Raw genomic sequence first — 27,846 nt, 5'->3', positions numbered from 1 at the left:
ATATTTTGGGATTGTAGAACTTTATTTTGAGCTTTTATGGAGAGATTGATTCTTGACTTTGGCACACAGTAGATACGTATCATTGTTCGACTTTCTATGAAGAGATTAATTTCGGGGACTTCAACCGAGTGTCCGACTTCTTATAAAGAGATTGATTTCTAAGACTCCAATGGAGCTAAACTTTGTTATTCTTCGAGACTAGAGCGAAGAGATTAATTTCCAGGACTCAAATTGAGCTACGCTTTGTTATTCTTTGACACTAGAACTCTTATCAAAGCACATGACTCTAACCTGATAGATGACACTTTGGTGGGTATATTATGGCATTGGATTCATAGTTGTGATGCTGCAATTCCCGGTAGCAATTAGGTGAAAGATGCCTTGAAACCCATGCCCAGACGACAATGGTGTCTTTGGGACTGCAAAAGTTCGTCCGTCTTTTTCTGCTTTTTGTTTGAAACGGGTCGAATGTGGATGTCATGTGACCTTGTGCTGATTGTTTGATTCCATGTGACCTAGGAGGGCCACCTCTCATCAGCAGCATTAAAGTTTATTCAACAAGTACTAAATTCATAGGTGTACTACTTTGTTTTTGTTCTCATTTTTTAGGGGAAAGTCCACTTTTAACCCATGTGGTTATTGCCGTGTACGGATACCCTCCTCTTGGTTCAAAATTGGAGAAACTTTTTAGTATACCGGCGATACCAACACCCTTGGTATCCCCTCCGGTCCGTTTTCATTTTTTCGGCCATTTTCCGATCACACTTGGATGATCGATTTCGTTCATTTTGTAGAGTTCAACGAAAACTATAATCATACCAAAATTCGTGTTCATTGGATTTTTGTAGAAACATGATCGGTACACATGAAAATTGAAAAAAACCAAAACTGGATCCAAAACCACACTGAATTGAAACCCAATTTTGTTTTTTTTGCAATTTTCACAGGTGCCGATCATGTATCTATTAAAGTCCGATAAACATGATTTTTGATATGATTATAGTTCTCGTTGAACACCACAAAATGAACGGAATTGATCATTCAAGTGTGATCAAAAAATTGCCGAAAAAATGAAAACGAACCGGAGGGGATACCAAGAGTGTGGTATCCCCGGTATACTAAAAAGTTTCTCTCAAAACTGACTACATAACTTACTTGTGATTTTGAAAATGTGCGGATAGACTTCTTGCCGTCATGTTTTCCATCCATATTAACGGACACAACATTAAAAAACTGATATACCCTCATCATGTCCCTTGATTCTTCTTCTTTTTTAAATCTAATCACACCATCCTCTGTACCAAAAATTGAATTCAAACCGTTGATATTGTAAATTTTGACGAGTACCACATATATGTCAAAATTCAAGTCAATCAAAAAATGAAAAGCTAATGGTCGAATCGATTTTGTTATGTAATTAAAATTTCAAATTTGAATTTACTAAAAATTAGATCACTGGGTTATTAATGCTTGATCAAGATGATTTTTTAAAGAGATACTATATTCTTTATTTAATGCTTCCTTCGTTCATTTCTAAGTGTCCTGCTTTGTAACTTCAACTTATTAAAAAGACATCATTATTATACCTTTCACGTCAATTTTTTCCTCTACTCACCCATCATCATCACACTTTTACTTACTAATTTTTCAAAATGGAATATACTTTTAGGGACAAAATAGACAATGCGCTAACATTTATCCGCTAACTTTTACCCACTAACTTTACAAAATGGATACTTATTAAGGGACAACCCGAAATGGAATACTGGAATCTAAATAAGAGATGGATGGAGTACATTATAAACGACTCGGATTATATTTTAGAGGCGTGTGAGATACACCTCCATTAATATGGATGGAAAACATGACGGCATGAGGTTTATCCGCACATTTTCAAAACCACAAGTAGGTTATATGGTTATAGTTTTGAACCATGAGAGGGGTATCTGTAGACACCCCATTCTGGACTGTCCAGATAGCATTATTTGTCGATCTTTTCTTTCCCCAATGATGATCTTAGTCGAAAACAGTTTAAAGACAAAGGTGTGGTTGAGCTTTGAGCGTCCCGAACCTCTCTCAAAAATCCCTTTTAAACCCTTCAAACCAGAGCCAAACAGCCCCAGCAAAACCCAATTGGCATACGCCAGCGTCCTGAAGGCGTACGCCAGTCATCTGCCACGTGTCAGTCATCGACCAGTGGCCCATCTTTTATTGGCGTACGCTAGTTAATAATGGCGCACGCCAGTCAAACCCAGTCAAATCAACTTTATTCAGTAACTTGGGCGGGACTTTTGTGCCACCCTGACGTCGGCTACAGCGTCCCTGATGATTACTTTCGGCAGAGACGTTCCCTCTCTCTCCTACACCCCCATCAAGGCAAGTCCCATGCATTTAATGCATGGGAGGCTCCAACCTTGCCTTAACCAGCCAAACAGGCCTTAGCACCAGACTGATCTCAGTCTCTCTCCCCCTATAAATACCCCCCTTGCATTCATTTGCAAGGGGTTGGCCTCATTAAGAAGTAGAAACTCTCTCCTCCCTCCTTTCTTGCTCTCTATCCCTTTTTTTTCTTCCATTGAAAGAGAAAAGAAAACAGCCCACTTCCACACACCCTGCTGACATCCAGTCACCATCTAAGCTTCCATCTCCAAGCTTTAAAGTTCAATACCACCCTCAATCCTCAAACAAAAAGGTATACCACCTTTGCGTCCCTTTCTGTTTTTGGCCCCTGAGGGGAACCAGTGAGGCCCAGGCTAGTAAGTAATACTAGCCCTGGCCTCAAACTGGCAAAATACGACAAACGTATGAGGTGATACATGGCGCACGCCAGTAACCATATGCCGTACGCCAGTCATGGTAGAACGAGCACTACTGGCGTGGGGATCATGGACCACCATTTCTGTCGTTTTATCTTCCTGTTAGTCACCCTTGCATGCTAAATAACCAGTTTATCGCTTTCTGTATATTTAGAACTGTTTAGATGTAGTAATTAATACTCGCTTCTTATCTGCTTAAAAGGCCCCTGGGATCCTTCTGCTCATGCTCCAGAGCCCAAATGATGCAAAAGCCAAGCACTGGATTAGGGTCCAACGTGCGTACGACAGTCCATGACTGGCGTATGGCAGTTAAAGCTAGGATCCAGTGGCTGGCCTTTGCATCTTAGTTCAGTCTTGACCTCCTTTCTGTCCCCACATTGTTTAGGGGGTTTCTTGTCTATTTTCATGGCTTCAAGCCATCTCATCTGTTTGTAAATATATATATCCTGCTTATTTAACTGCATGGTTTGTCCTGGGTGTGCGCTGGTCCTTTTCCAGAGCCCAGAGGGTTGCAAACAAGGACTGTGAAACCAGATGAGTGGAGTACGTCGGTCGCCCTGTGGCGTGCGCAGGTCATATCAACATGCAGTGGCTCGGCCAGTGCATGCTGGTAGAACTTGCTCACGCCCTTGCGAGGCAGCGTACTGCAATTTGTCTAGTTTTCTCAGTGCTTGTTCCCAATCTATATTTTAGCATTGCAATCAAGCCATTCATAAGCATTTTTTTCATAAATCACGACTTGTTAAAGTTTTAATCCCCATTAACTGTTCCCTCGCCCTAACTGGCTAAAAAATGATCAAATGAGAGAAAAATGCAAGCGCTTTTACAAAATGCCCGAGTAGAGACCGATCTCCGTATTGGGCGAGAGGGGTGCCATAAAACCCTTCCCCTCTCGTAACCTGGCTCCCGAACCTCAGATATCGAAGGTGACGACGGACCGGTCTATGCCTTTTTCAAACTCAAACAAACGTGGCAAACGTTTTTCGAGTTCGGTTCCTTGGGTGTTCTTACCGCTAAAACCCGAGTGGCGACTCTGAATCGAGGTGTTTCGCCGCACTTTTCCAACAAAAAGGGCCGCACCCAATTTTACAAACAAAATTTCCGGGGGGGGGCGCGTGCCCACAGTATCTGCACGTGGCAATAACCACAGGAGGTGAAAGTTGACTTTGCCCTATATTTTAGGACGGTAAATGGTTTTTTCACTGTTAGTTGCAGTTGCATTCGCTCAAACTCAGACACTCAACGAATGCTATTGATCGCAGCAATGAACGATTCAAATTTGAATTGTCTCCTTGCTTGCGACCTTAAAGTGATGCAATAAGAATACCCCAAGCGTAGGGCTAGGTCGGTTGTAGCATAATAAACTCGGAAGTCCGAGGTCGAATCCACAGGGAGCCAATGGAGCTTGGCCGGAAGGTTTGCTATACGAAGGGTATTTAGCGTTAGGACCGCCAATCTTTAGATTTGGCGTTGAGACGACCAACTTTTGAATGGTGGAATTCTCTCTACCTCCTAACATTGAAAACGAAGATTGACTAGGAACTAAAAGCGGCAAGGTCTAGGGGTTCATTCCATCCATAACTTAGGCCGTTCAATGCTTCTCTTCAATAACTCAAGCGAGAGTCATTGTCATTTGATCTCACTCGGATGATTTAATCATGAAAATCAAGTTTAACTCATACAATGGGGGTTTGGAAATGGATGAAAACTCGTTTGGGCATTTTATCGAACACAAAGAGAGCCATGGTTCCAAGCATTGGGTGTGCCAAAAGACTTGTCTACACCCAATCAAAGAAGTTAACATCTCTAGATTTAGACCAAAGATTAGAGCTTAACAAGTTCTTTGAGGCATTTTTGCAAACACTTAGAGCGACATAGCTCCAAGCATTATATGTGGCAAGAGATCGAGTCATTGCCTACACATAATCAAAGAGGTTAGCAACCCTAGGTTTTGTTACATAAAAATGAACTTAATCCATTCACAAACCACATTAAGTACAAAAAATGAGAGAAGCCATTAAACTACCCAAGTCATGGGGTAGAAATCACCCCATGACCAAGCCAAGGAGGCTACCCCTCCGTTAGAGATGAACAAAGCAAGAAAGATGAAGGAAATGCTAGAAACATGGTGAAAAACGAGATTAACAACTAAAACATGTATTGAAATTAAGAGTACTTACATGATTCTTGAAGAAATTACATGGGAAATGGAAATCTAAGCTCAATCCATGGAGGATTGAGGCAAAACCTAAGGAGGGAGGTAGAGAGATAAAGGGAAGGTTAAGAATTACCCTAATTTCGTGCAAAAAGAGTATATAGCCCCATCCAAGATAATTGCAAAATTGCCACTGAAACATTTGCAGACTGGGCTCCTACCGGTAGGGATTGACCTCCTACCGGTAGGAGTTCTTTGGAGCAAAGTTGTGGCCTCGCTGGATTGGTTTCCTACCGGTAGAACTATTCACCTACCGGTAGGACTATTCACAGATTTTTGCCTTTGACTTGCTGAACTTCGCGGGCTCGCTCCGGACACTCCTGAACTCGGATTTGGGTGTCCTTCGAACCGTTGGAAAGCTTGTTGAGTCTACTTTCTAACCCAAGTGGTTTTGATCAAAAGTAATTTTTACATCAAAAGATATGACGATTCTACCCTCAATTGGTCGGAAAATAAATTGCTTTGGGTAACATCCTCACATCTCCTGCACTTCCCTTGACCCTTGGACATCCCGAGTATGCTTCAAAGCTTCTTTTCATGACTTTTGGGACTCGGTTGCGGAGTGCCACGTGATCTTGGGTACTTGGACATACTTGGGGTTATCCATGGCCTTCAAAAATGCCTTATTCACACGATTTACCTGAAAACAACAAAAACACACCTTTCGCGCTATATCGTTCAAATCAAGCAAGTTGTGCTCGAGTGTGTGACAAAAATGAGAGAGATAAGCCCTATTATTTACACTATTGAGGGCTTATCACTCCTCCAGTCCAAAACTTGGACGGAAGAGGATCCAATTCATTTTGTTTTGGACTGTGTTCCCGTCTAGTGTTAATCCCTCTCCAGTTTGGGTCATTTGTGGGCCCTTCACAGACGTAAAATAATGATCGGAACCATCGATTTTACAAAAAATTATGTTGATCGGATACCGTTTGATATCATTTCAAAATGCATTAAATTTTAGATAAATTGTGTCAAATGAGTTGCAATCCAGTATTACACACATTCTTTTTACAAGATGAATGTATTTCGAAATCATATTAAACGATATTCGATCAACGTGATTTTTGACATATTCAATGGTCTTGTTGAGCTCTAAAAAATGAACGACTCCGATCGTTGTTGTGGGTCCAAAAAAAGCCTACAAATGACCCAAACTAAACGACACTGGTGGGGTTAACACCGGACGTGAGCTAAGTCCTTTTATTTTAGCAAAAGTGATATAACCTCACAACATTTGAACACACAAATGTACAAACAGAGATGGAGCCAGAATTTTTTGGGAGGGGAGGCTAATATACACAATCAAAATTTTTTTTTTTTATGATAAATTTGTTTTCAATTTAAAAGTACGGGATTTTTTGAACTTGTAGGGGGATGACAGCGCTTACTAGCCCCCTTCTAACTCCATCCTTGTACACAAATACATTCACAAGGTGTATGGAATCCACAGGTTATAGCACTACTATTATTTTAGTGCTCATACACGAGTGTTCAGAATCTAGAGAGTGATGGGACATCTTTGTATAATTTGTGGTGTGAAATGAAATGACAGTCCCTGCTGAGTTGCAGCATATTAGATTCGGTTTGCCTCCCTCTTCCAGCTCTAATGTGTATTCACATGTTGTCTTCTGTGAGTATGTGCGAATTATTGCTCCAATTTTATCTTCTGGTGAGTGAGTTTACTGTCCATTTCCAAAAGTTAAAATTTGTTGTGAGGCTATGTTTAATAAACCGGACCAATAGATAGGACTTAGGAGTGACCCATAGATAAGTGTTTACGAGAGTAGCGCATTAGGTTACCTAATTGAGCCAACACCAGATATCTCCAGGTATATCGAGTATTCGGGACTGGTTGTCCGACAAATATGTAATTCCTACTAACCGCCAAACCTAATTGTCATTCAAATCTTCGCAAGGTTCGTAATTCAATTTCTGGTTCTAATCAATGTTTGGATCAACACTAATCGAACTTTAGTATGTACTTTTAGTGAGGCATTTAGAAGAAATTAATCCAGATAAGATGAAAAGGAAAAAGGTAGTAAAAGAAAATAGATTTGTTTGTTTTTCTGATTACATATGTTATTTTTGTGTAATGGTTTGTACTAGAATTTCGTTTCGATTTCTCTCTGCCTAGTCCCGGACGAGATTCTCATATCAGCACCAATTGTTGATTTGCTTTTGCAAGGTGTCCATTAATCCTGGAGTAGGTAGTTTGGTGCACTCTTGTATTTTGTGATATAATTTTTGTTTTCAGGCTTGTTATGAAATGAAATTGACTTTTTTTTTTTAAAAAAAACATTCAGAAGAAAACAAGCATGTCATGTGAGGCTCCATACATGATGCATCGTACGCACGGTGGATGAGATTAGATCCGTAATACGCCATATGTGGGACTGAAAATTTAAGGAATTGATTTTGTTACTCCCCTTTTTGTTAATGCCACTCTCATTCTCTCACAAAATAAATCATCTAATAAAGACACAAAGGGGAGTGACATTAACAAAAAAAAAGTGGCAAAATCACTTCCCAAAATTTATTCGGCTGAGTAAATAGTCCTTTTATTTTTGGTAAACGAATGAATGTGCACGGTAGCCCGTCACCATTACTAGGGATTATTGTTCTGTCTGTAAGGACCCTATCGCATCCATGTCGGGACTAAAGCTAAGGTCACACTACGGCTCCGTTCTTGTGAACTTGTAAGTCTGAAACTTATTTTGGTATTTTTTTATTTTTCATAACTTTTTATTTAGCTTTTTGTCGTAAATTTACAAAAATGTAACCTACGTGTGGGTAGTGTTAGGAGTATGATTAACTCCAATAAGAGACTATGAAAACTTGAACCTAGACCTTATCCAACCACTCCAAATTTTCAACCACTAGTAAATAGTCATCCTCAATGAACTCGGCCCACTAGGGGGCAGTCCGGGAGAAAAGCCCAGGTGGGCTATGTCAACCCATTAACATCCACTTGCAAAACAAATCAATTGGAGAGTGCGTGCGAATTGTTAGAAAAAGTTCCTAAAATGTACTGTACCAATTTTTTTGCTTCTACTAGGTAGGCACTAGGCAGCACAGCAGAGGTCCAGAACATCACAAGACCAAGTTGGCCCTTGAAACAAAACCAATTAAAGTGTCAATCTTGACATTTCGCATCTCCTATCTCATACATGTGAAAAAACCAACATGCAATTTTTCTTCTTCACTTATAATTTCTTGGGTGGAATTCGTAATTTGGTCCAAAGTTTGATACCGAAAAAAGGATCCAAGAAAAAGGTGATAAATTTGAAAAGTTGGTGGGAGAGTATTTTTTAGATTCTGAGATTTGACGTCCTATCGCTAATTTTCAAATTAGTTTGACATTTCTAAATTTGGCATATTGACCGGGGATGCTCAGTTACTCACCACTTGTTACCACGTGTCGTAACAGATCTCCTTATTTCTTTCTCTCTCAATACATTCAAACGACAAGGTCAATAGAAAGTGCGAGTTTTTATCGCCCATGAGAAGCTTACGGCCTCCGAATTCGTTAGGCTCCACGAGACAAACATCCCACAACAATTGGATATCGAAACTGATCTCAAGCCTCTCTCTCTCCGCCCAAAAGAAAACCTACCTCTTATTTTCCCTCAATCAAACACCTCTCTATGTTTGTTCTAACCATCCTGATTCAATAAATTTGGAATAAAGCCTTCACGATATATGGAAGTTTGCATTGAACACAAAATTTCAGAGCCAATAAGAGGACTAGGACAAAGGGATAGAGAACTGGCTAACTTTCTGATTTGTTGAGGGTTTGATCTCTTATTGAGAAGAGATTCCTCAATAAAACCATGCCAAGCAAGCTAAAGAAGGCCATTGGAGCAGTAAAAGACCAAACCAGCATAAGCCTAGCCAAGGTCACAAGCAACAACTCATCCAACCTAGAGGTGGCAGTGCTCAAAGCCACCACCCACGATGTCGTCCCGATGGACGACCGCCACGTACACGAGATCCTCCGCCTCGTATCCACCGACAAAGACAACGCGGCCCTCCTCGCCCGGGCCATCGGGAAGCGGATCGGACGGACCCGTAACTGGATCGTGGCAGTAAAGTCGCTCATGCTCGTTCTGCGGACGTTCCAGGATGGTGACCCTTATTTCCCCAGGGAAGTGCTCCTCGCGATGAAGCGCGGGGCCAAGATTCTTAACCTCTCGAGCTTTCGTGACGACTCGAACTCGAGCCCGTGGGATTACACCGCATTTGTGCGGACCTTTGCTCTTTATCTAGATGAGCGGTTGGAATGTTTTCTCACGGGGAAGCTTCAACGGAGATATACCCACAAAAATAGAGAGCCCTTCCACCGGAGAAGCCGATCAGGTAATGATAGAAGAATTCTGTTACAATACAAGAGATTAATTTTCCAAATTCCTTTGTTATGTTTTCCGTGACGGTTCAAACAGAGTGCAACATTGTCTGCAAGATAGAACTCAAAGGATCACAATCTTCCTCATTTGCCAACGTTTCCTGTGAAGAGCAAAGTGTGCCATTAAAAACCAGCCAAATAAATGGGGCTTTGCCCCGCTTTAAATGGATTCGTCGGTGAAATTGTTTCTCTAGGAATTTAATATTCCGCCTAGGGTGGTCTGCACATCTTGAGATCGTTAAAAACAAACCAAATAAACGGGTAATGTGACAGGAGCAAAACTGTATAGGATGACTTGATCTCTTATGATAATCCAATTTCTAAAAGCATCTCCAATGGGAGCCATTTTGGGAGCTAAAGTCATCTTTTGGCTTCAAGACTAAAATTCTCTCCTCCAACGGCCCGGGAGCCATTTCGGGAGTAAAAAAAATGGCTCGCTTATTTCTTGCAACTAGAAGGTTGGCCCACATTCTGTCTGTATAGTGGGATAGCGGTTATGATAAGGTAATTTTTAATTAATGTCTTTTGACCAAGTGTAACCACTCATGCAAAGTTGTACGTAATAACTGAAATGAGAGAGGAGCATTATTGAAATAATAAAAATATACACAATCTCGAAAAAAGAAGACATCAAAGATGAGTTTTTCCTTTTTTATATTAGAATATATGGTTATGATCTAATTGCTCTTTGGAGCAATTAAGTGGATGTGATATTTGAGTATGATCCAACGGCTGCAAGTGATAACGCTCAGATAATGACTTCAGTGTCATTGGAGCACTTTTGCCAAATTTTGACCAAATATAACATTTTAGAGTTGCTCTGACTATAAACGCAATATTGGTAATTCATAATTTCTGAAATCACAGTGCTGAAAAATTTGGGTTTGTTGCTGATTTGAATTTATGTTCACAAGTCATGTTCTTGTACAAAATTTCGCCAGTTTGGGACGGAGGGAGTAATCCATAAGGTTTCTCTAACCTTTGATCAATCCAACAGGTAACGAGCCGGTACGAGACATGAAACCGGCAATGCTGCTCGACAAGATCTCCTACTGGCAGCGCCTCCTGGACAGGGCGGTAGCCACCCGCCCCACCGGCGCCGCCAAGACAAACCGCCTAGTCCAAATCACTCTCTACGCCGTCGTGCAAGAGAGCTTCGACTTGTACAAGGACATATCCGACGGCCTCGCCCTCCTCCTCGACAGCTTCTTCCACTTACAGTACAACTCCTGCGTCAACGCCTTCCAGTCCTGCGTCAAGGCCACGAAACAATTCGAAGAGCTCAGCGCATTCTACGACGTTTGCAAAAGCATCGGTGTCGGCCGGACCTCGGAGTACCCGAGCGTCCAGAAGATATCGGAGGAGCTGATCGAGACGTTGCGGGAGTTTTTGAAAGACCATTCGAGTTTCCCGGCGGTGCCGAGCCGGCCCCAGCTGCTCCTTCCTGGCCCGTCGCCTATGCATAGGCGACGGGACAGGGACAGTAGCGGCGGGCAGTCGGAGTTCTCGGAGACAACGGGAAGGTGTTCGGAGTTCTCGTGTACGTCGTTGGAGGACTTGATCAGCGCGACCGAGTTGACCGGGACGAGTCGCTCTATCTCGATTGATTTGGAGGCGTATTCGATTGCTCATCAGGCGGAGAAAGTGGACGATGATGGGTCCACGAGGTCGCTGCCCGTCACGAGGTCTTTTGTTGACCTCGTGTCGTTGGACGAAATGGCTGAAGGAGGAGAAGGAGAAGGAGAAGTGGAACGGGAAGGCGAAGGTGAAGGGAAAGGGAAAGAAGAGTCGTCTAGTTTGTTAATCGATCTGTGGTCGTTTAACGAAAAAGACGAACAGGAGAAAGTGAAAGAGGGAGGAGGAGGGGAACGCAAGGTGTTAGATTCGGGTTCGACTACGGGTTGGGAGATTGTGCTGGCGGAGACCGCGACGACATCGACGCAACCGTTAACGAATGGGTTCGGGTTTGAGTCGTTTGACCCATTTTCGGGCCCGGAAAATGACAAATATTACAATCCGTTTTTGGATGATGCAACTGAATCAACTGCCATTGTAACTGTACCTGCCGCGGATGGTGGCACGGGAGTGGGTTTTTCGGGCAATGATGGGTTTTCGTTGGGGCCGACTTTTCAAGCGACTCCTACATTTTGTGCGGGAAATTCGAGTAGTACGAGTTTGGCTTCGGTGAATGAAAACGACCCGTTTGCGTCGTTCCCGACTGGGGGTGGTGAAGGTGGGTTTATTAGTGGCGGGTCGGGTAATCAGCAGCAGCAGAACTTGTTGCTTGAACAGCAGTTGTGGTTGCAGCAGCAGAACAAGATCATGGCCAGGCATATGGCTTGATTGATGTTTCAGAAAGGGTCTAGACATTGTAAAGTAGATTGGCACTTTTTTGTTTTTGTTAAGAAATGAAATTTTTTTTTGTACATTTTGAAGCATATAATAATTAGCTAATTGTTCAATTCAAAATGATGTAGGCGTGCAAAAAATCGAACGATTTCCGTTTTGCAGTTTGAGAAGATGCATGTGTTGTGTTAGGAGAGAGAGAGAGAGAAATAGAGGTACTTTTTAGGTGTTCTTTTGGTTGTGGGATGAATTTATTCACTAGTCGTGAACTCTATCGAACCCTCGTTTGTATGAGCGGTATCACATGAAACGAGCACATCAACTCCTTTTTCACACTGCATTGTGAGAGGATGGAGATATACCCATTTCATACAATACTTTCACTTTATACATATCTGCCAAGCAACCATGTTATGTGGAAAATGTTAGCTACGCTTCTGGTTTCATGACATTTGGAATTTAGGTTAAGGGGAAAAAGAAGAAAAAATACTTTTGTGTGCTAGTTAAGTGTGTTCAATGACAACCAACTGAGTATCCGACACGTTGTCTAAATTGCTTGAGATATTCAACCAATCCACCGATGTGAGGACGTGGTGGGTTGGCGCTGGGTGAAAAACGAAAATGTTAAGTAGTATGATCCATGAAAGGGTCTATGAAAAATGAATGAATTGTCCAGATTGATACCTTTTTTAGTGATACTTTCCTGGAACCCTTTCATGTACCCTATCAATCCTCAGTGAAAAATGTTCAAAGGAGAGGGTTGGTTGGAAATACTTTCTCAACCCGACCTACTGTACACAACCCTGCCTAGATGTTTGGTAGTAAACCATACCCAACTGGGCTGACCGGTAGTCCAACCTCTAAGCCAATAAGAGGCCGGCCCTCTGTGGCCCATTTCTATTTCAAATCACTTTCCTAGTGGGCCAGGCCTCATTCAGTTACAATGATTTATTTTGTACTCATAAATTTTCATATTAACCGACAAATTCACTATATGAGAATGTTCCACTTATTCATATAATCCTTCGAAATGCTCTCCGTTTTGCTCTTAATTTTTGCACTGCGCTTACGCTCTCAATTCTCGCTCTTGCAAGTTTTAGTAATTTAGGACGTGTTTCAAAGACCGTTTTACGTTCACGACCGCCCTCATGCACCCTTATGTGAATTATTGACTTAGGTTCTCGTATTGTGATTTCCCACGAGCTTTGTCCCTACCAAACGTAAAAATTATGGGAATGGCCAATTGGTTTGTTTTAAAAGCAAATTTTGCGTGCACTGAAAAGCCGGGAAAAGCATGATAATAAGTTGAATTACAGCTTCTTGCTTATGTTTTGACTTCTCTCCCTTTGAGAGAAAAAGTGGTTATAAAAGAGCCAAAAGTGCATGAAAAAATTAAAGAGAAATAAGGCTTTTCTTTCCCCAAAAAAAGCTCTTTATGTCTATAACGACCATGCCCAGAAAACTAATGTTATTTGGGTCTGGTGCTCTCTCATTATACTCCTCTTCTTCTTTTTTGACTTTTTAATCTTCCGCAATTTCATCGTAAAGATATTCAACTCGGACTAGAACGAAAGATAGCAAGGTTTCTCTCTCCCTTCTCTTGTTCGGATTTGGTTTTGAAAGTAATAAGTGGATAGAGATAGATAGAAAAAATTTATTGAAAATTGTGCCCAACGTAGTTCAGATGAGGTCCCATAGCTGGGTTATTTGACCAATGGGCCCATAGGTATATGGTTTGGCCCGTATACAATTATTTTGAATGCATATGATTAGGTTTTTTTTGACCATCTTAATGTGAAATGCAGAAAATGGCAGAGGCTCATGGTCTACTTTTTCAGAACCAAAATTAATGTTGGGCTACATGCTGGATCGTTTATTTTCTTTTTCTGGACACTTTAATGGACAAAGTTTCATGTACTGTACTACCCATCTTTTCAGAAAGAAGCGGTAATCGTATTACTACCAGCATCATTTCTTCGGTCCAAATTCTAGGTAATCCTATGCGTAACATGGAAAGTGACCTATCCAAGTGCGTCTGAGATATTCGGAACACGTGAGATATCAAAAAAAAAACGGAAAGGGACATACGACCAATGTATTTTTGATGTACAAGCCGATGAGCCAATCATTTAGACAAGATCAATTTGAAGTCAAAAGTAGGTTCTCACAACTTTAATTCCCAAGTGTGAATTACCGAAAACCATTAATAACTCAGGTTTTGAGCCAACAAAACCATGCTACGCTTGAGTCAAAGTTGACAAACATCCTCTCTTGGATGCACAAGTCAAGTTTTTCGGCTGTGGTGATTACATCTGGTGATTGATTTTTTTTTTGTACCACATGATAATAATATGTGGTCGCTACATTGGTAGTTTGCATGATAAGCGAAAGTTATTTTCCAGTGAGGACACTTCGTTTGGTACCAAAAAATGACCATGGAAGATGTTTTTTTTTTTTTTTTGTTCTTCTCATAGTCATAACTAGTTAAGTCGACAGAATGTGAAAGTAACCAAATTAATGTAAAAGTAACCATTTGGAGACGTTAAATTATTTTAGGCTCGAGTGGCAATTTGACACCCATAATGTTGTTCCTCCTACCATGGTGTCATGCAAATTTGCTCTCAAGATCAAAAAAAATAAAAATAAAAATTCCCAAACGTTATTTTTGGTAAGGCCACTTTTGCACTTGACACTTGATGCCAATTTTGAATCAAATGAAATGTCTTGAAATCCATGTTGGATTTGACTTTCATTTGAAGGTAAGGTTGAAGAGAGCTATGATATCAATTTTGAGAGGAGGAGCTCCATGTAGGATTTGACTTTTCTCATTGGAGATGTTCTAAAATTTCAAACCAATTAACACAAAAGGCATCAAGATGACTCGGCCGTCTTTGTTTAAGGCACCAACCGGAGCTAGCTTAGGACTCTTTGATCTCATTAGGAGGCCAGATGTTCATATCTTCCCACCTGCTTGTGTGTGTTATTTTCTTTATTATTTCTCCCCCTAATGTGGCTTGTAGTTGGATTGGGCTTTAGTGAGTGTAGAATTGTTTGAGATTGTTACTTCCCCTAATGGAGACATTAGTTAAGTTGAGCTAATTAATGGTAATTGTGCAGTTAAGTTGGGCTAATAATACTTGTATTCTCCAACTGCTTGACATGAAAAAAAAGAAAGAAAGAAAGTAGTATTTATTTAGCTCTCTAAACAGGTGGCTCTGTCATTCCACAATAGATTGAGAAACCCAACAATAATATGCAATTGTATAGGAATAAATTACATATGTGTGCTGAAAGGAATCAAATTTCCCTGAAAGCTAGATCCTGAAATATTGTCTTAATATGTCAGACCACATTTTTAATTAACTAATAATTAGGCATAGGCACTGACGTAACAACATTAAGTATATGGATTTGCACATGCAATTGATTAATTTCTTCCATGGTTTTTCAATTTAATATCTTACCATGAAGCAGGGGATAGATACGCAGAACGTTTCCACAACAATTAATTAGATGCCAATAATTAATTAGAAGAAGTAGATCCAGCTCGTTCTGATTTGTTGGATTAAAACTGCGATGTATATTAATCAGGCATCCAATCCTACGAAATCTACCCCTCTGTCTCATTTTAAATGTCTCCTAGGGAAATTCGTGCATTTTCAAATCCTAAAAAAAAAAAAAATTCTTTATACCAAATTCAAGTGCTCATTTGGTATTTTAATTTGGTGTAAAAAATGAAAACTAATAATATATAGAAATACGTATTTTTTGGGTTTGAAAACACACAGATTCCTCAGGGGATATTTAAAATGAGACGGATGGAATATTAGACTGTTACCGTCTACGAATTTATGCGTCGTCGTTATTAGTCCAAGCTATCTCACAATAGGCACATGTGGTCGATTAAGACGGTTGTGCCCGTTTATGTAATTTCTGATGAAACTCGCTACATCGTGTGACTCTAAGGGCATTAGGAAAATCCCATACTGCTAAAGTACTTCTCCACCATCTATATATACAATGAGAGATTGAGCATGTACAAGTCTATAAAACTGCAGCGACACTAATGTACAACCTTTTATTGCTTATGATATATGCCCGTTTATGTAATTTCGGATGAAACTCGATAAATCGTGTGACGCTAAAAAGGAATTCGGAAAATCCCATAGTGCTAAAGTATTACTCCATCATCTATATAGAAAATGAGATAGAGCACGTACAAGTCTATAAAACTGCAGCGACATTAATGTAACAACCTTTTGTTGCTTTTATGAGATATGCCAAGTACCTGTCTCTTGGAGAGTAGTAATGGAGTACTATTTTGTAGGAGAAAGAACATTAGAATTGGAGAAATGAAAGTGTTGGAATCGGGTAGTTGAAGTGTAAAGGGAAACCCTATTGTAACCATCAAGTTTTATGGGGGAGAGAAAAGTGGGAAATAAAGGTAGGGAAACCATGTTGTGAAAATAATGGGACATGTAGGAAAAGAGAGGTGTGAATTAGCTTTTACAGCTTTGGTTTAGGACAGTTGCCTTGAAGGGACGCGTCACGGGAAATATGCACCAGGAAAAAAGTCCCAATCTTTTCCCCTTTTTGCAGCATCAGATGCAAAATGCAATGTGGTATTTTGTACTGCACAACAAGTGACATATGACAAATGAGGGTGCTTTGGAGAAGGACAAGAGGGTAATTTTACATATCAACTTATCTAGGCAATTGCTGATTAGGAAGAGGCATAATAGACCATTTAAACACACATACACAATACCCAAACTTCCGATGTGGGAGCCAGCCCAGTTGATGCAAATCCAAGAGCATCGTCACTAAAAAGTGGCACCACGACAAAAGACCCAATGGGCCTACACCAAAGGATAATTTCACATATCTACTCACCTACGCAATTGCTGATTAGGAAAAGACATAATCGACGATTTAAACACACACACCACTCAAACTTCCGACAAATGAGTGTGTGACTGTGAAAGAGAGAGAGAGAGAGAGAGAGAGAGAGAGGGGATGGTGGTGGGGGAGGCAGGCATGTGAAATTGTGAACCTGTGAAGGAGAAATGGCCCACACGGACAGGAGTCGTGATCCACTATATCGTCCATGAGTTTGAGTAAGTTTGGAGAAACTTTTTAGGTATTTTTTATTGTTTTCTTTCGATTCTTATTTATTGTGATAGAATTTTTATACCATATTCTCTGTTTCGGTAGAGAAATTAAAAAAAGTATAAAAATATAAATCAAAGTTAGGAAAAGTTTATATAAAACGACGTAAAAGATGCCAAAAGAGAGAGAAAGAAACGGTCTGCGTGTGATGTAAAAATCTATCCAATTTCGTACAGATTGAGGAAAAAAAAAAAAAACTACGAGAAAATCCTCAAAAAGTTTGTCCAAACTCATCCTTCAAATGCCCTATGCTCAAATTCTCTTTTATATTTTTCTCTTCCGATGTATTTCTGGTTGGTGAATCAATTTATATATAGTAGTACTAGTAGTTTTTTTTAATACCCTCACGCAATCTAATGATAAAAAAATATACTGGTTCATGATTCAATGGGAATTTGAGTAAAGTGGATTTGAAGGGATTATATACATATAAGCATAATTTAACGCGGATATCACGGTCGTACTCTAAATCACATATATTGGTCCAATCGAAAGTGAAAACGAGAGCATTAAGGTGTTTTCCAAAAATAGCTCATACCAAAATTTGTGAAAACAAAAATTGAGAATGACAGCTTAGAGCGAGGATTGAACGTGAAAACAAAATACGTTGACGAAAAATTGTGACGGAATTAACTTCACAACATGTTGTTTCTCCTATTGGATGTATTATGTAAAAATTTCTACGATGGGACCCGCTCTCCTTGTGCCTTCTGTCCGGAGCTGCCCCTTTCTTCCCTCCATCTACGCCGGTCCTTCCTCCTCTTCCTTTTGTTTTATCCCCGGCCGGAAGATTCTCGTGTATGGCCTATGTGCTGCAGCATAAATAAAGTCGAGAGTTTGATAATATGAAGCAATCAAAAGCTAATTCAGACATGAAATTCCATTGTTTTCGGTAATCATCTTTTGTCAATTTTAACTAACTAGTCCACGGTAGGGACAGCTAAGCCAAACACGGGTGGAGTCAAGATTTTACAACCGAAGAACCAGAAATTACATATAGAAAATCATAAATGCTAGGTGCAAAGACCCGGAATACACTATTTATGATCGGTCATAAAAGACCGAGTCGTTTATGACCGGTCATAAATAGTGTATTTCAGATAAAATTTTCTTTGTACCTAGTATTTTCTACAAAAAATATACATCGATGTGGGGGATGGTATTTGTAAGGGAGATGATTCTTGAGCGGCAATTTTTCAAAGCAGGGGTGCTTGGTAGCGGTGCCGAGCGGCCAATCTGGCCGTTCATTTTGGCAATCGACGACTCGGATTATCTTAATCTGAGAAATGAATGATTCAGATTTTTAAGCGCTTGAATTAGATTCGAGCTATTTGTGCCGAGATGAACGGTCGGATAGACCGCTCGACACCGCTTGGCAGCATCCCCCTCTTGGCAGCATCTCCCAATCTTGAATTTGAACATGGAAAATTCTAAAACTAGCCCAATGGACTGACAATAATAAGTGTGTGAATGTGTATTAAATGGTGCAAAAAGTACATAGAATTACATGTTTTTCTTATTTTCTAGTGTATTTATCGTCAACCCAGTGCTCTGACAATAGCAAGACTGTTTTAATATTTGGAAATCATCAAGATGATGTGTATGTATACGGTATGTAGAGTCTTTTTCCTATCCACGCCTCTTACGGTCCACACTTCTCATATTCCGATCAAATTTTGATGATCCGTGTGGTTAAATGTGTTTAAATGTGATTTTAAGGATACCACTTGATATTAGCTCAAAAAAAGATTGAGAAGGGCTTGATCCATGCAGCTTTTCATAAACACAGTTCCTGTCAGCATTTATGAAACACTGCTCAGATCAAGCCATTTTTGGTCTTCTTTTTTTTTGCCAATTTTGCTCAAGAAACCCATAAAATCACGTTTTAAACATATTGAACGGTTCGGATCATCAAAATTTGATCAGAAAATGGGAGATGCTGATAGTGTGGACCATAAGAGGGTGTGGATTTGAAAATTTCTTACCGTATGTATATCTATATAAATAAATCAAATATTCCCTCCATCCCAATTTAATGATCTTTTTTGGGAGTTTGTGCCTTTTTTTAATTGATTATATATTGTAATTTATAATATTTTATGTAATTTCGAAAACACTATATTAAAGAACTAATCGAGATCTATCAAACAAGATCCATATTCGATATGAAATTCATTACGAATTTAAAGCTATAGCAAGTTTTTTAGCTAGTTAGAATAGAACGAGAGACAATTAAATCCAGACGGAGGGAGTAAAGAGATTCACAATACAATAAAAATATTACGATATAAATGACAAAAACCAAAAAAAAAAAAAAAAAAAGAGGGCAAGGAATTGACTTCACAATATAGTAGTAAGATAGGGAGAGAGAAGCTTCTTTCTAGGAAAAATTTAAGATACAAAGCAAGTGGGCACTTGACATTCCAATTGGGAATTCTTAAATCACTCCGATTATCTCTTTCACCAACCAATTTGAGGAGACCACTTGGGGTTAATTAAAGACATATCCACAAGATAATACTACACTAAGTACATGAGTGCTAGCCAAATATTGGGTGGGGCATGGCCCTCCCCACGTAGTTCCACCCCTGAGTCCCTGACCAAACACATTTGCACAGACTTCATCGTTTTAAGAAAGATTATTAAGCAGCTTAATGATGGAAGCTGAAATAAATATGCCCCAACCATATCCTACTATCCACCAAGGTGTTGCCGGAATTATGGGTTAAGATGTTGTATTCTACGATATCGTATCTGTATTGTATCGGGTGTAATGTTGACCTTTGTGTTTTGAAGTATTTTTTGGGTTGGTGCCATATCATTTATGTTCGGACTTTTTGTAAGCAAATGATTGATTGGGTGGTACAAACCAACCTAATTGGTATATGCTTCGTTTACAATGATCGATGCTATTTATCAATCCCGCTATTATATAGTTTAGCGTAATACATTAGTGTGAGATCAATGGAAGAAAGAAGAATTAGGGTGGGCATAGAGAGGGAGAACTGCGTCCGGAAATTCCCCAATACAAAGATAGGAAGATGATAGTAGGCTAGTAGCAATCACTAAAGTAATTTAGGAAAAGAGCCCATGTGAATGAGACACGGAAAATTCATTTTTGAGAGATTCTTCGCGGCGGTTTTGGCTGGGATGTCTGTATGCTTGGCAATAGGGCTGCAAATGAACCGAGCTCGAGCTTAAGTTTTCGGCTTGTTTAGATAAAAAAAAGCTCGGCTTGTTAAAGGAGGTTCGATTTTATTAAAGAGACTCGTTTAGTAAATGACTAAGCTCCGCTCGCTAAGACTTGAGCCAAGTTCGAGCTTAAGGTTTTGGTTAAGCTTATGTCTGACCTCACCAAGTAGGGCTGCAAACGAGCCAAGTCGAGCTGAGTTTTGTCGAGCTCGAGCTCGGCTCGTTTACTGAATTCATTTCCACCTCTCAGTCCTTTATTGAGTAAATGCTTTCTGTAATATTACCAAAACCATCCTACCATCAACACAAAAAAATCAAATTCTTCACGAAATCAGGACCATTGGATCAATGGGTCCGAGCCAATGTATGCAATCAAGAGGTCAAGCACTCATCATACTGCGTCAGAGTATCAGTGTTTTTTGGTTTCCAGATCAGTGAGAAAGTAGATGGGCCACACCACCCACTAAAACAAAATCTAATGAAAGTGCCAATTCAGTAATCCAAAACAGTTCATCAGTACCCCCTAGCACTTTCGACATCATTTGCCATCGATTCCCATTCCCATCATCTGTTTGGTGAAGATGGAGGCATCAGGCAAGGAAAGAGAGCAACACCCCATCTCCCAAAGCTAAGGTTTCCCCGTCAGGATGCACTATTGCACTTCACATGTGGTACATTCTCCCATCCGCACTGGGGAAAGTATGGACAAAGAATTCACCAATACAAAGGAATATGATGAGAGAGAGAGAGAGAGAGAGAATTACTGTGCTGTCAGAGGCCATTTGTGAGACCTGGACTGAACTCGATGATCAAAACTGTTTATTTTTTAACCAACATTCATCGCAGCAAAAAAAGTCAATCAGATTTCGACGAGGGCTATTTCAAGATATTTATCGTTAAAAACAAAGTACTAAATTGGCACATAGAATTAAAACCTGTTTACTACGAGATAAAAATTGCCATCATATATTTTTGTTGATTAAATCAATATGATTTTCATCATATTATTTTCGACAATCTATAAAATTTAGCGGTTTTAATTACTGAAGGAGGTTCGGAAGAGCTCTCACAAATGCCAGGCGGAGGGACAACAGAGCAGCTTTATTCGCACCTGATAATCGCACAAAACATTAAAGTTCAACTTCTCCTTTATTTTTTTTTCCCTTCTCAATAAATTCCTCCACAAACTAAGGCAAAACCACCAATCAAATGGAGAATTACAGCAGATTCAGATAATACTCGATCACCACAATATCAAAGTCTGATGCAATTCAGAGAAGCATACAAACAGTCTCACACTTCAAAACCAGAGCTTCACTTCACCATTACAATAAAACAAGGACTCTTTTTTTTTTTCCCCTGGGGAACAAAAAAATCGACTTCTAGACTGTACATCGTCAACCGACGCTGTTGGTTTAAAGAAAATAAATAATGAAAAAAATACACATAATTAAAGATCATCAGACTCTCTCTTACAGCTTCACATAGTCAACGACTCGATCAATTGACTTTCGAGAAATAAAAAAAATTAAATAAAAAAAGAAGGAAAAACGAGGATACTCCTTAAAAACCGCATCCATGCCTCCACATTATAATTAAAGTATTTTTCTTCTCTCTTTTTTTTTTTTTTCCATAAAGGACCATCAAATATATATATAATAAGTTTAGGGTAACGTAAAATCTGGGGTATAGAAATGTGTGATTGTCGCATGCTTGTCCGGAGAAAATGGTTTTTTCCCCTTTCCTTCACTCCAACGGGTTAGCAAAGTCCAAAGGAAATCCCTCCTGTATCACAATAAAAAAAAAAACAGCTTAACATCAGGATACATCACGAGTGAGAAGTTGATGTTATACTACTAACATGTGAAGGGTATCACGATTCACGACTCATGTAAGTCAAGTTTAATCAATGCCGACAGCACCGCACCCACCGCCAAAGACAACACATTCAATGGCTACTTCACCAATCAATTTAATTTTGATTACTAAAATGTGTTTTGTCGAAGAAATTAAGTATTGCATGACTGCATCATGTGAACAGGTATTTACCCCACTAAATGAAAGAGGAAATTGCCAATGGGCTCTAGCTTTGTCGGCATCTCCTGGTTCTCTCCCATGTGGGAGGCCAGGATTTGAGTCTCGTCGTGGGCGTTTAGGGTTTAGGCTATGAATAGTCTCTGAAACTCCTTGTTAACTAGTAACTTATTAACACCCCGCTCGTGTATACAATATTGGCAAAAAATTAGACACCTTTGGATGAATTTGCTACGGCTCTTGTGACCTTTCCCAAATTGATTTGAGGGTTCTAACAATGCAATGCATGTGGAGCCCCACACGGTTCAACTCCACGAAGGCCAAATATTTCAAAACTAATAATGCAATGCATGTGCCCCACACAGTTCAACTCCAAATATTTTCAAAACTGGCCGGAGACCGCATTATTAAAAAATCGTAGATTTTTCCCAAGAAGAAATTAGATGCAAGTAGTGAGATGGAGACATTTTTTTTAATATCAGCATGAGATGGAGACATTGCCAGCTATCTTATTTGGTTATTTTAGTACCCACCAAGGAATGCCACCTCCAATTTAGGCAGAAAACAACTAAACAAGGCTCATTTAAAATGATCAAAATCACATATGGGGGGGCATACCTCAGAGCCGTAGGCCCTATTAAATTAAAATAAGGGGGAAAGGAAAAAGAAAAGACTGTGAAAACAAAGGCGGGACCTACGGACCACTATACAAGATGTGATTCTGAATCCTGATGGGCCCAGCCGCTCAAGAAGCCAATTTCTACAACGCACAAGGGGTATTGTCGCCATTCTAACTTCAAAAGAGGCACCCATTGCAAACCAAGGGGTTGCCCTAGTAGCACGGACCCCAGATTTTGGAGTGCCCTTCAAGGTATGGGTTCAATTTCCTTCCAGGTTTGGGTTCAATTTCTTATAGGGTGAGTATCCTGGAATAAGTTGGGAACCATAATTGGTATGGCCGGGCTCCTCTGGAGGTTTGGATTGTGAAATTAAGTCATGTCCATTTATTGGCTTGCTCCGTTAAAAAAAGAAAAAGAAAAGGCACCCATTTAATGGAACAGTTAATTAACTTATTATTACACGCGCCAAAGCCCGTCAACTATACGTGACCGTATAAAACAATCCACGTGGCGTCACACCCACAGTGGTAACATTAATTCTGCATTTAATTACTTACAAATCTTACCTTAACTTTGGCGGGGGTTAGTTCCTTTCCCGGTTATTCCCTCCACGTCCTGCCGAATATGACCTTCAGCCGGTTGCCGGAGAGTCTCTGCGCCGCCTTCTTCGCCCCGGCAACCTCCATCTCCGCCAGCTTCTGCACGTGCGCGTAGGCGCCGGCCGCCACCAGCCTCTTCCGGCACCCCTTGCTCCCTCCCGCCATCACAGCCGCCACCACCGCCACCGGGAACTTCTTCGACACCGCCTCGTACTTCGGATCCAGCATCTGCGCCAGCCTCATCACGCTCTTCTCGTCTCTCACCAACTCCTTCCGATTTGACCGCACCGTCAGCAGCGAAACCAGCGCCTTCGCCGCCACCTCCTGCAGCCCGTCCGGCTTTGGCGACTCCATCAGCTTCACCAGAGCCGGCATGCAACTCGCAATCGCTCGCTTGTTCCCGTCGCTCATGCACAGCGTCGCGAGTATCGAAGCGCAGATTTGCTGCAGAAGTATAGTCCCGTGCTTTATAAGCTCTGCAATTTGGATTATGAACGAGGTGGATACGGATAGCGTTCGGGTAGTCGAATCGGAGGCAGAGAGCGAGTGGATCGCCCGCAAGGCGTGCTCTATCGTGTCCGAACAAGACGATTCGTGGAGCAGAAGGAGGAGCCCCTGCAATCCACGTTCCTGTAAAATCAGAACCCGAAAAAACTCGCCGGATGCCGCGAGTATTGCAATCAAATTTGCCGTCTTTTCCCTCGCCTTAACGGTGCCGTTAACCAGCAACGGGACCACAACAGGCACAGCCCCTTCCTCGCCCAAAGCGCTCCTGACGTCCTCCACAATCGCGACGTTTCTCAAGGCCCCCACGGAATGCTCCTGCAGCGTCAACGACCCGGATCGACACGCTTCGAGTAAAACCGAAACGCCGCCGTACGCGGTAATGGCCCAGGCGTTATCGACGTCGGTCGTGATGGCCTCGACCGCCATCGCAGCCTTTTCCTTCAACCCCATCGAACCGGACTCGATGATTCTCAACAACGGCCCCAACCCTCCCTCCTCGAACACGCACTTCCTCGACTGCTCGCTCGCCGAGGCCAGCACCGACACGGCGGTGATCGCTTGTTCACGAATCGAAGAATGAGCGTTAAGATCTAGCAAATGAATCAAGTAAGAAACGTTGCCTTCCTTGGAAACCACGGCCGCGGCTTTCTCCTCGTTTTCCAGAAGCTGGAGGAGAGATTCCATGGCTTTCTTCTTAAACTCGACGCCGCCGATCTGTAACCTAGTGAAGAGGTCCCGGACGAAGAACCCCAGGTCTTCCTTGTCTGAGCCGGGGGGAGGTTGGGAGAGGACGATGGCGTTGGACTGGCGGAGGACGCCGGATCTGAGGAGGAGGTCGATGTCTTGGGACTGCTTGGAAAGCCAGTTGGCGGCCATGTCGAGGTCGCTCTGCATGAGGAGTTTTCCGACGGGGGGGTGCTCGGGGTCGGAGCATTGGTGGGAGAGGGATTGGATGCGGAGGAGGGTTTGGAGGAGGTTGGGGAGGAGGGTTTGGAGGAGGGGGTTGTCGGACCAGTGAGGGGAGTCGGAGAGGGCAGAGAGGGAGGAGGTGAGGTAGGCGAGTTTGGAGCGGATGGTTTGCCAGCGGGAGGTGAAGGTTTTGACGGAGTGGGAGGCGGTGAGGAGGTGGGTTAGGAGGTGGGTGATTTGGTCGAGTGTTTGGGGTGGGGGTGCGGCGGGATGCATTTGGGCTACTACTGGGTGCGGCGAGGAGGCGGGGGGAGGTTGGGGGGTGAGTACATAGAGAGAGAGAGAGAGAGAGAGAGAGAGAGAGAGAGATGTGGGGATGGAAGGAAACGGGAGGGTTGCGTAGTGGGGAAGGGAGTTGGGCTTGGGAGGGGAGGGTCTGACAGATGGAGTGGAGAAAAGCGAAGGGATCGAGAGAGCTGTGGGGGTTTTAGGAGAGGAGAGAGAGGGAGTGGGAAAGAAGTCTGCTTTTGAGGAAGCTATGCTTGACTGACTGCTTGTAGAGAGAGAGAGCTGGGGGTTGGGTTGTTGGTGAGTGAGAGAGAGAGAGAGAGAGAGAGAGAGGGACAGGAGTGAGCCCGCATAACGGCGTAAGAAACGGGTGGATGATGAGTGAGTTTTAAGGGCCAGACAGCAGCACACCAGCACACACCGTTGGCACGTGAATGTGGGTGAGAGAAATACTGAAATACCATGAGAGGTGGAAGGGTTTTCGGTAGGCAATTATCTTTGAAAAATAATTTATTGTTGACAAATGGTTAGTTTTCGAAAAATGTCAAATTAATTTCACTAACCAATAAATTATAGATGAGTATGTGAGTGAAAAATTATTGACAAATGTCGAGTTTTTTCTACTAATCAATAAGTTGTTGTCAAATATCAAGTTATTTACACTAATCGATAACTTATTGCTTAATTAGTGTGAACAACAAACTAAAATGGCATAACTTGTTGCCAAAATTTTGTTGGTGGAAAAACACGGCCTAAGTCACGTAATGCAAGTCCAGGCACGGATGTGGAATCGCGAGTGTGAAAAGTGTCTTTCAAAAGCACGAAAATTAAGAGCGCGAGTAAATACAATTTTGACTGATTATGTGACAGAGAAAGGGGCACCCGTAACCCGTAAGTCACGAAATCTTTTAAGTGGACCACTCACTCCTGTTCATTGTTTTGCTACTGGTTTGACATTTTTAGTTCGTACAACACTTTCGTTTATGCTGGCGTACACGGATTATGCGGCTTAAGTAGGACAACCAACAGACAGATGCATAGAAACAAGTTTTGATACAGAAAATGAACTCCGGATGATCTCATTTTCTTCGTGTTTACTGGAGTATCAATTGTTTTCGTAAGCTCTCACATTTTTCCACACGAGAGTTTAATGGAAAATACTTTCAACCTTCTCTTTTATCTTTTTTTACTCGTAACCCGTAAGTCACATAATCCTTTTATCTAAATCTTTCGCTCTTTTTCTACAAGTTTGAGATTTTCTTGCGAGAAACTTGTTTTTTGGTTATACAATGCTATTTCTCGCTCGGATTATGCTCCTTCCGACAACCCATTAATGAGTAGGATTCTCTTTTGAGACAGGATCGCGAGTGTGATAGAGAAATGAACTTTGGACAATTCCGTATTCATATAATTATTTTAGGGAAAATAATTCTGAGACTTCTTGTTTATCTTCTTTTACTCCTATTCTCATTTCTTTTTTTGCTTTTCACACATGAAAGGTTAACTTTGTATTTTCACATAATAAATGAGACAGAAAAGACTGCATGAAGATTATAAAAAAAAAAGTGCAAAAATCATTTTCAAAACTTAAATTCATTTAATACGATTAATATTTGATTGGGTCTCGTGTTTTTGCAAAAAAATAACAGATCATATTTACTTTATATGTCGGAACCTGAAAGATATACTATTCCAACAGACCTCTTGGACCTGGAGACCCTGCCAAGCAGGGGTGCTTGGCAGGGGTGCCGAGCACATCTCGGCCGTCCAAAAGTGTTTTGGACGGCCCAGATGTAAAGGTACCGAACGGATTTAAAAAAAAAGAAAGGAAAAGGAAAAAGATGTTTCGATCCGGGCCGTTGATTCCGAGATGAATGGCTGGATTGGCCGCTCGGCACCTGCTTGGCAGGGGTGCCGCTCGGCAGGGTCCCCGGGTCCCAGACCTCTTATACTAACAATTTGTTTTCCGGACCATAGATATGAAACCTTTCATCTTGAATTGAGGAAGAACATTACTAGAAGAATTTCACTGCAAAGGATCCGAGTTCCCAAGGTATGTTTATATTAATGGTGGGCCGCTCAATTCCAGAGCCCAATATGGGATTGATGCTCAAGCTTGTTTAATATTAAGCCCATCAATGAGTCAAATGGACTTAAGTACAATGTAGTCCAGTTCTATTCTACCATATTGACCCAAATATATATATATATATTTTTTACTACACCAACATTATAAACTTGCAAAGTTGTCACCAAACCAGTTTCATCCTAATTCCTACATTATTGAAGCCCCACGAATCCAATGACAACCAAAATTTTAAGGGAAAATGACGGCCCAGGACGTGTTTTGATAATTAATACCCGCCAAGAACAAGCAAAAAACATTTGTTAATGCTGAAAATGTCATTGGCGGGTATTAATTATCAAAACATGTCATTGACCGTCATTTTCCCAAATTTTTTACTCATTGCAAGCCCAGTAAACAGCCACAATTGCCAAAGGAACATATCATCAAAAAAATAATCCATTAACCAATAGAACTTACCAACTATCCAAGTAAATTGACAAACAAAATCGGTGTTTTATTGACCAGCCCAAAAAATGATAAACTGTTTCCAAATTCCATAAACCACAGAACATTACGAGTCCCAATTTCTAAAAAAGTATGTTAACAATGGCCGCTTCGCATTGTGTACACCACCAAATGAATTCAGGTCGCATTTTGAACCACTTCAGCACCAACGCC

The 27,846-nt window shown here is 41.1% G+C and overlaps 2 protein-coding genes across 2 annotated transcripts; one reads left to right on the top strand and one right to left on the bottom strand.

Moving 5' to 3' along the window:
- The first annotated feature begins 8,437 nt into the window (after nt 1–8,437).
- On the top strand, nt 8,438–11,974 carry LOC131323013 (clathrin coat assembly protein AP180). Its single transcript, XM_058354623.1, has 2 exons — nt 8,438–9,390; nt 10,434–11,974. The coding sequence occupies exons 1-2, from the start codon at nt 8,865–8,867 to the stop codon at nt 11,777–11,779; spliced, it is 1,872 nt and encodes a 623-aa protein (XP_058210606.1). The 5' UTR covers nt 8,438–8,864; the 3' UTR covers nt 11,780–11,974.
- Nucleotides 11,975–21,342: 9,368 nt separating this feature from the next.
- LOC131323012 (protein CELLULOSE SYNTHASE INTERACTIVE 1) lies at nt 21,343–25,455 on the bottom strand. The gene is made up of 2 exons (XM_058354622.1): nt 23,364–25,455; nt 21,343–21,928 (listed from the first exon to the last, which is right to left on the bottom strand). Exon 1 carries the CDS (start codon nt 25,086–25,088, stop codon nt 23,397–23,399), a length of 1,692 nt encoding a protein of 563 aa, XP_058210605.1. The 5' UTR covers nt 25,089–25,455; the 3' UTR covers nt 21,343–21,928; nt 23,364–23,396.
- Nucleotides 25,456–27,846: the final 2,391 nt, after the last annotated feature.

This window comes from Rhododendron vialii, chromosome 4a (genome assembly GCF_030253575.1).
Source record: "Rhododendron vialii isolate Sample 1 chromosome 4a, ASM3025357v1".
NCBI lineage: Eukaryota > Viridiplantae > Streptophyta > Magnoliopsida > Ericales > Ericaceae > Rhododendron > Rhododendron vialii.
Note: the sequence above shows the minus strand (reverse complement) of the source record. Positions and strands in the feature narration are given on the sequence as shown.

Excerpts from the sequence above, each read along its gene's own strand:
- LOC131323013 (XM_058354623.1), top strand. The coding sequence starts at position 8,865 with ATGCCAAGCAAGCTAAAGAAGGCCATTGGAGCAGTAAAAGACCAAACC. Across the intron at positions 9,391-10,433 it reads CCACCGGAGAAGCCGATCAG|GTAACGAGCCGGTACGAGAC; the intron begins GTAATGATAGAA and ends TCAATCCAACAG.
- LOC131323012 (XM_058354622.1), bottom strand. The coding sequence starts at position 25,088 with ATGCATCCCGCCGCACCCCCACCCCAAACACTCGACCAAATCACCCAC.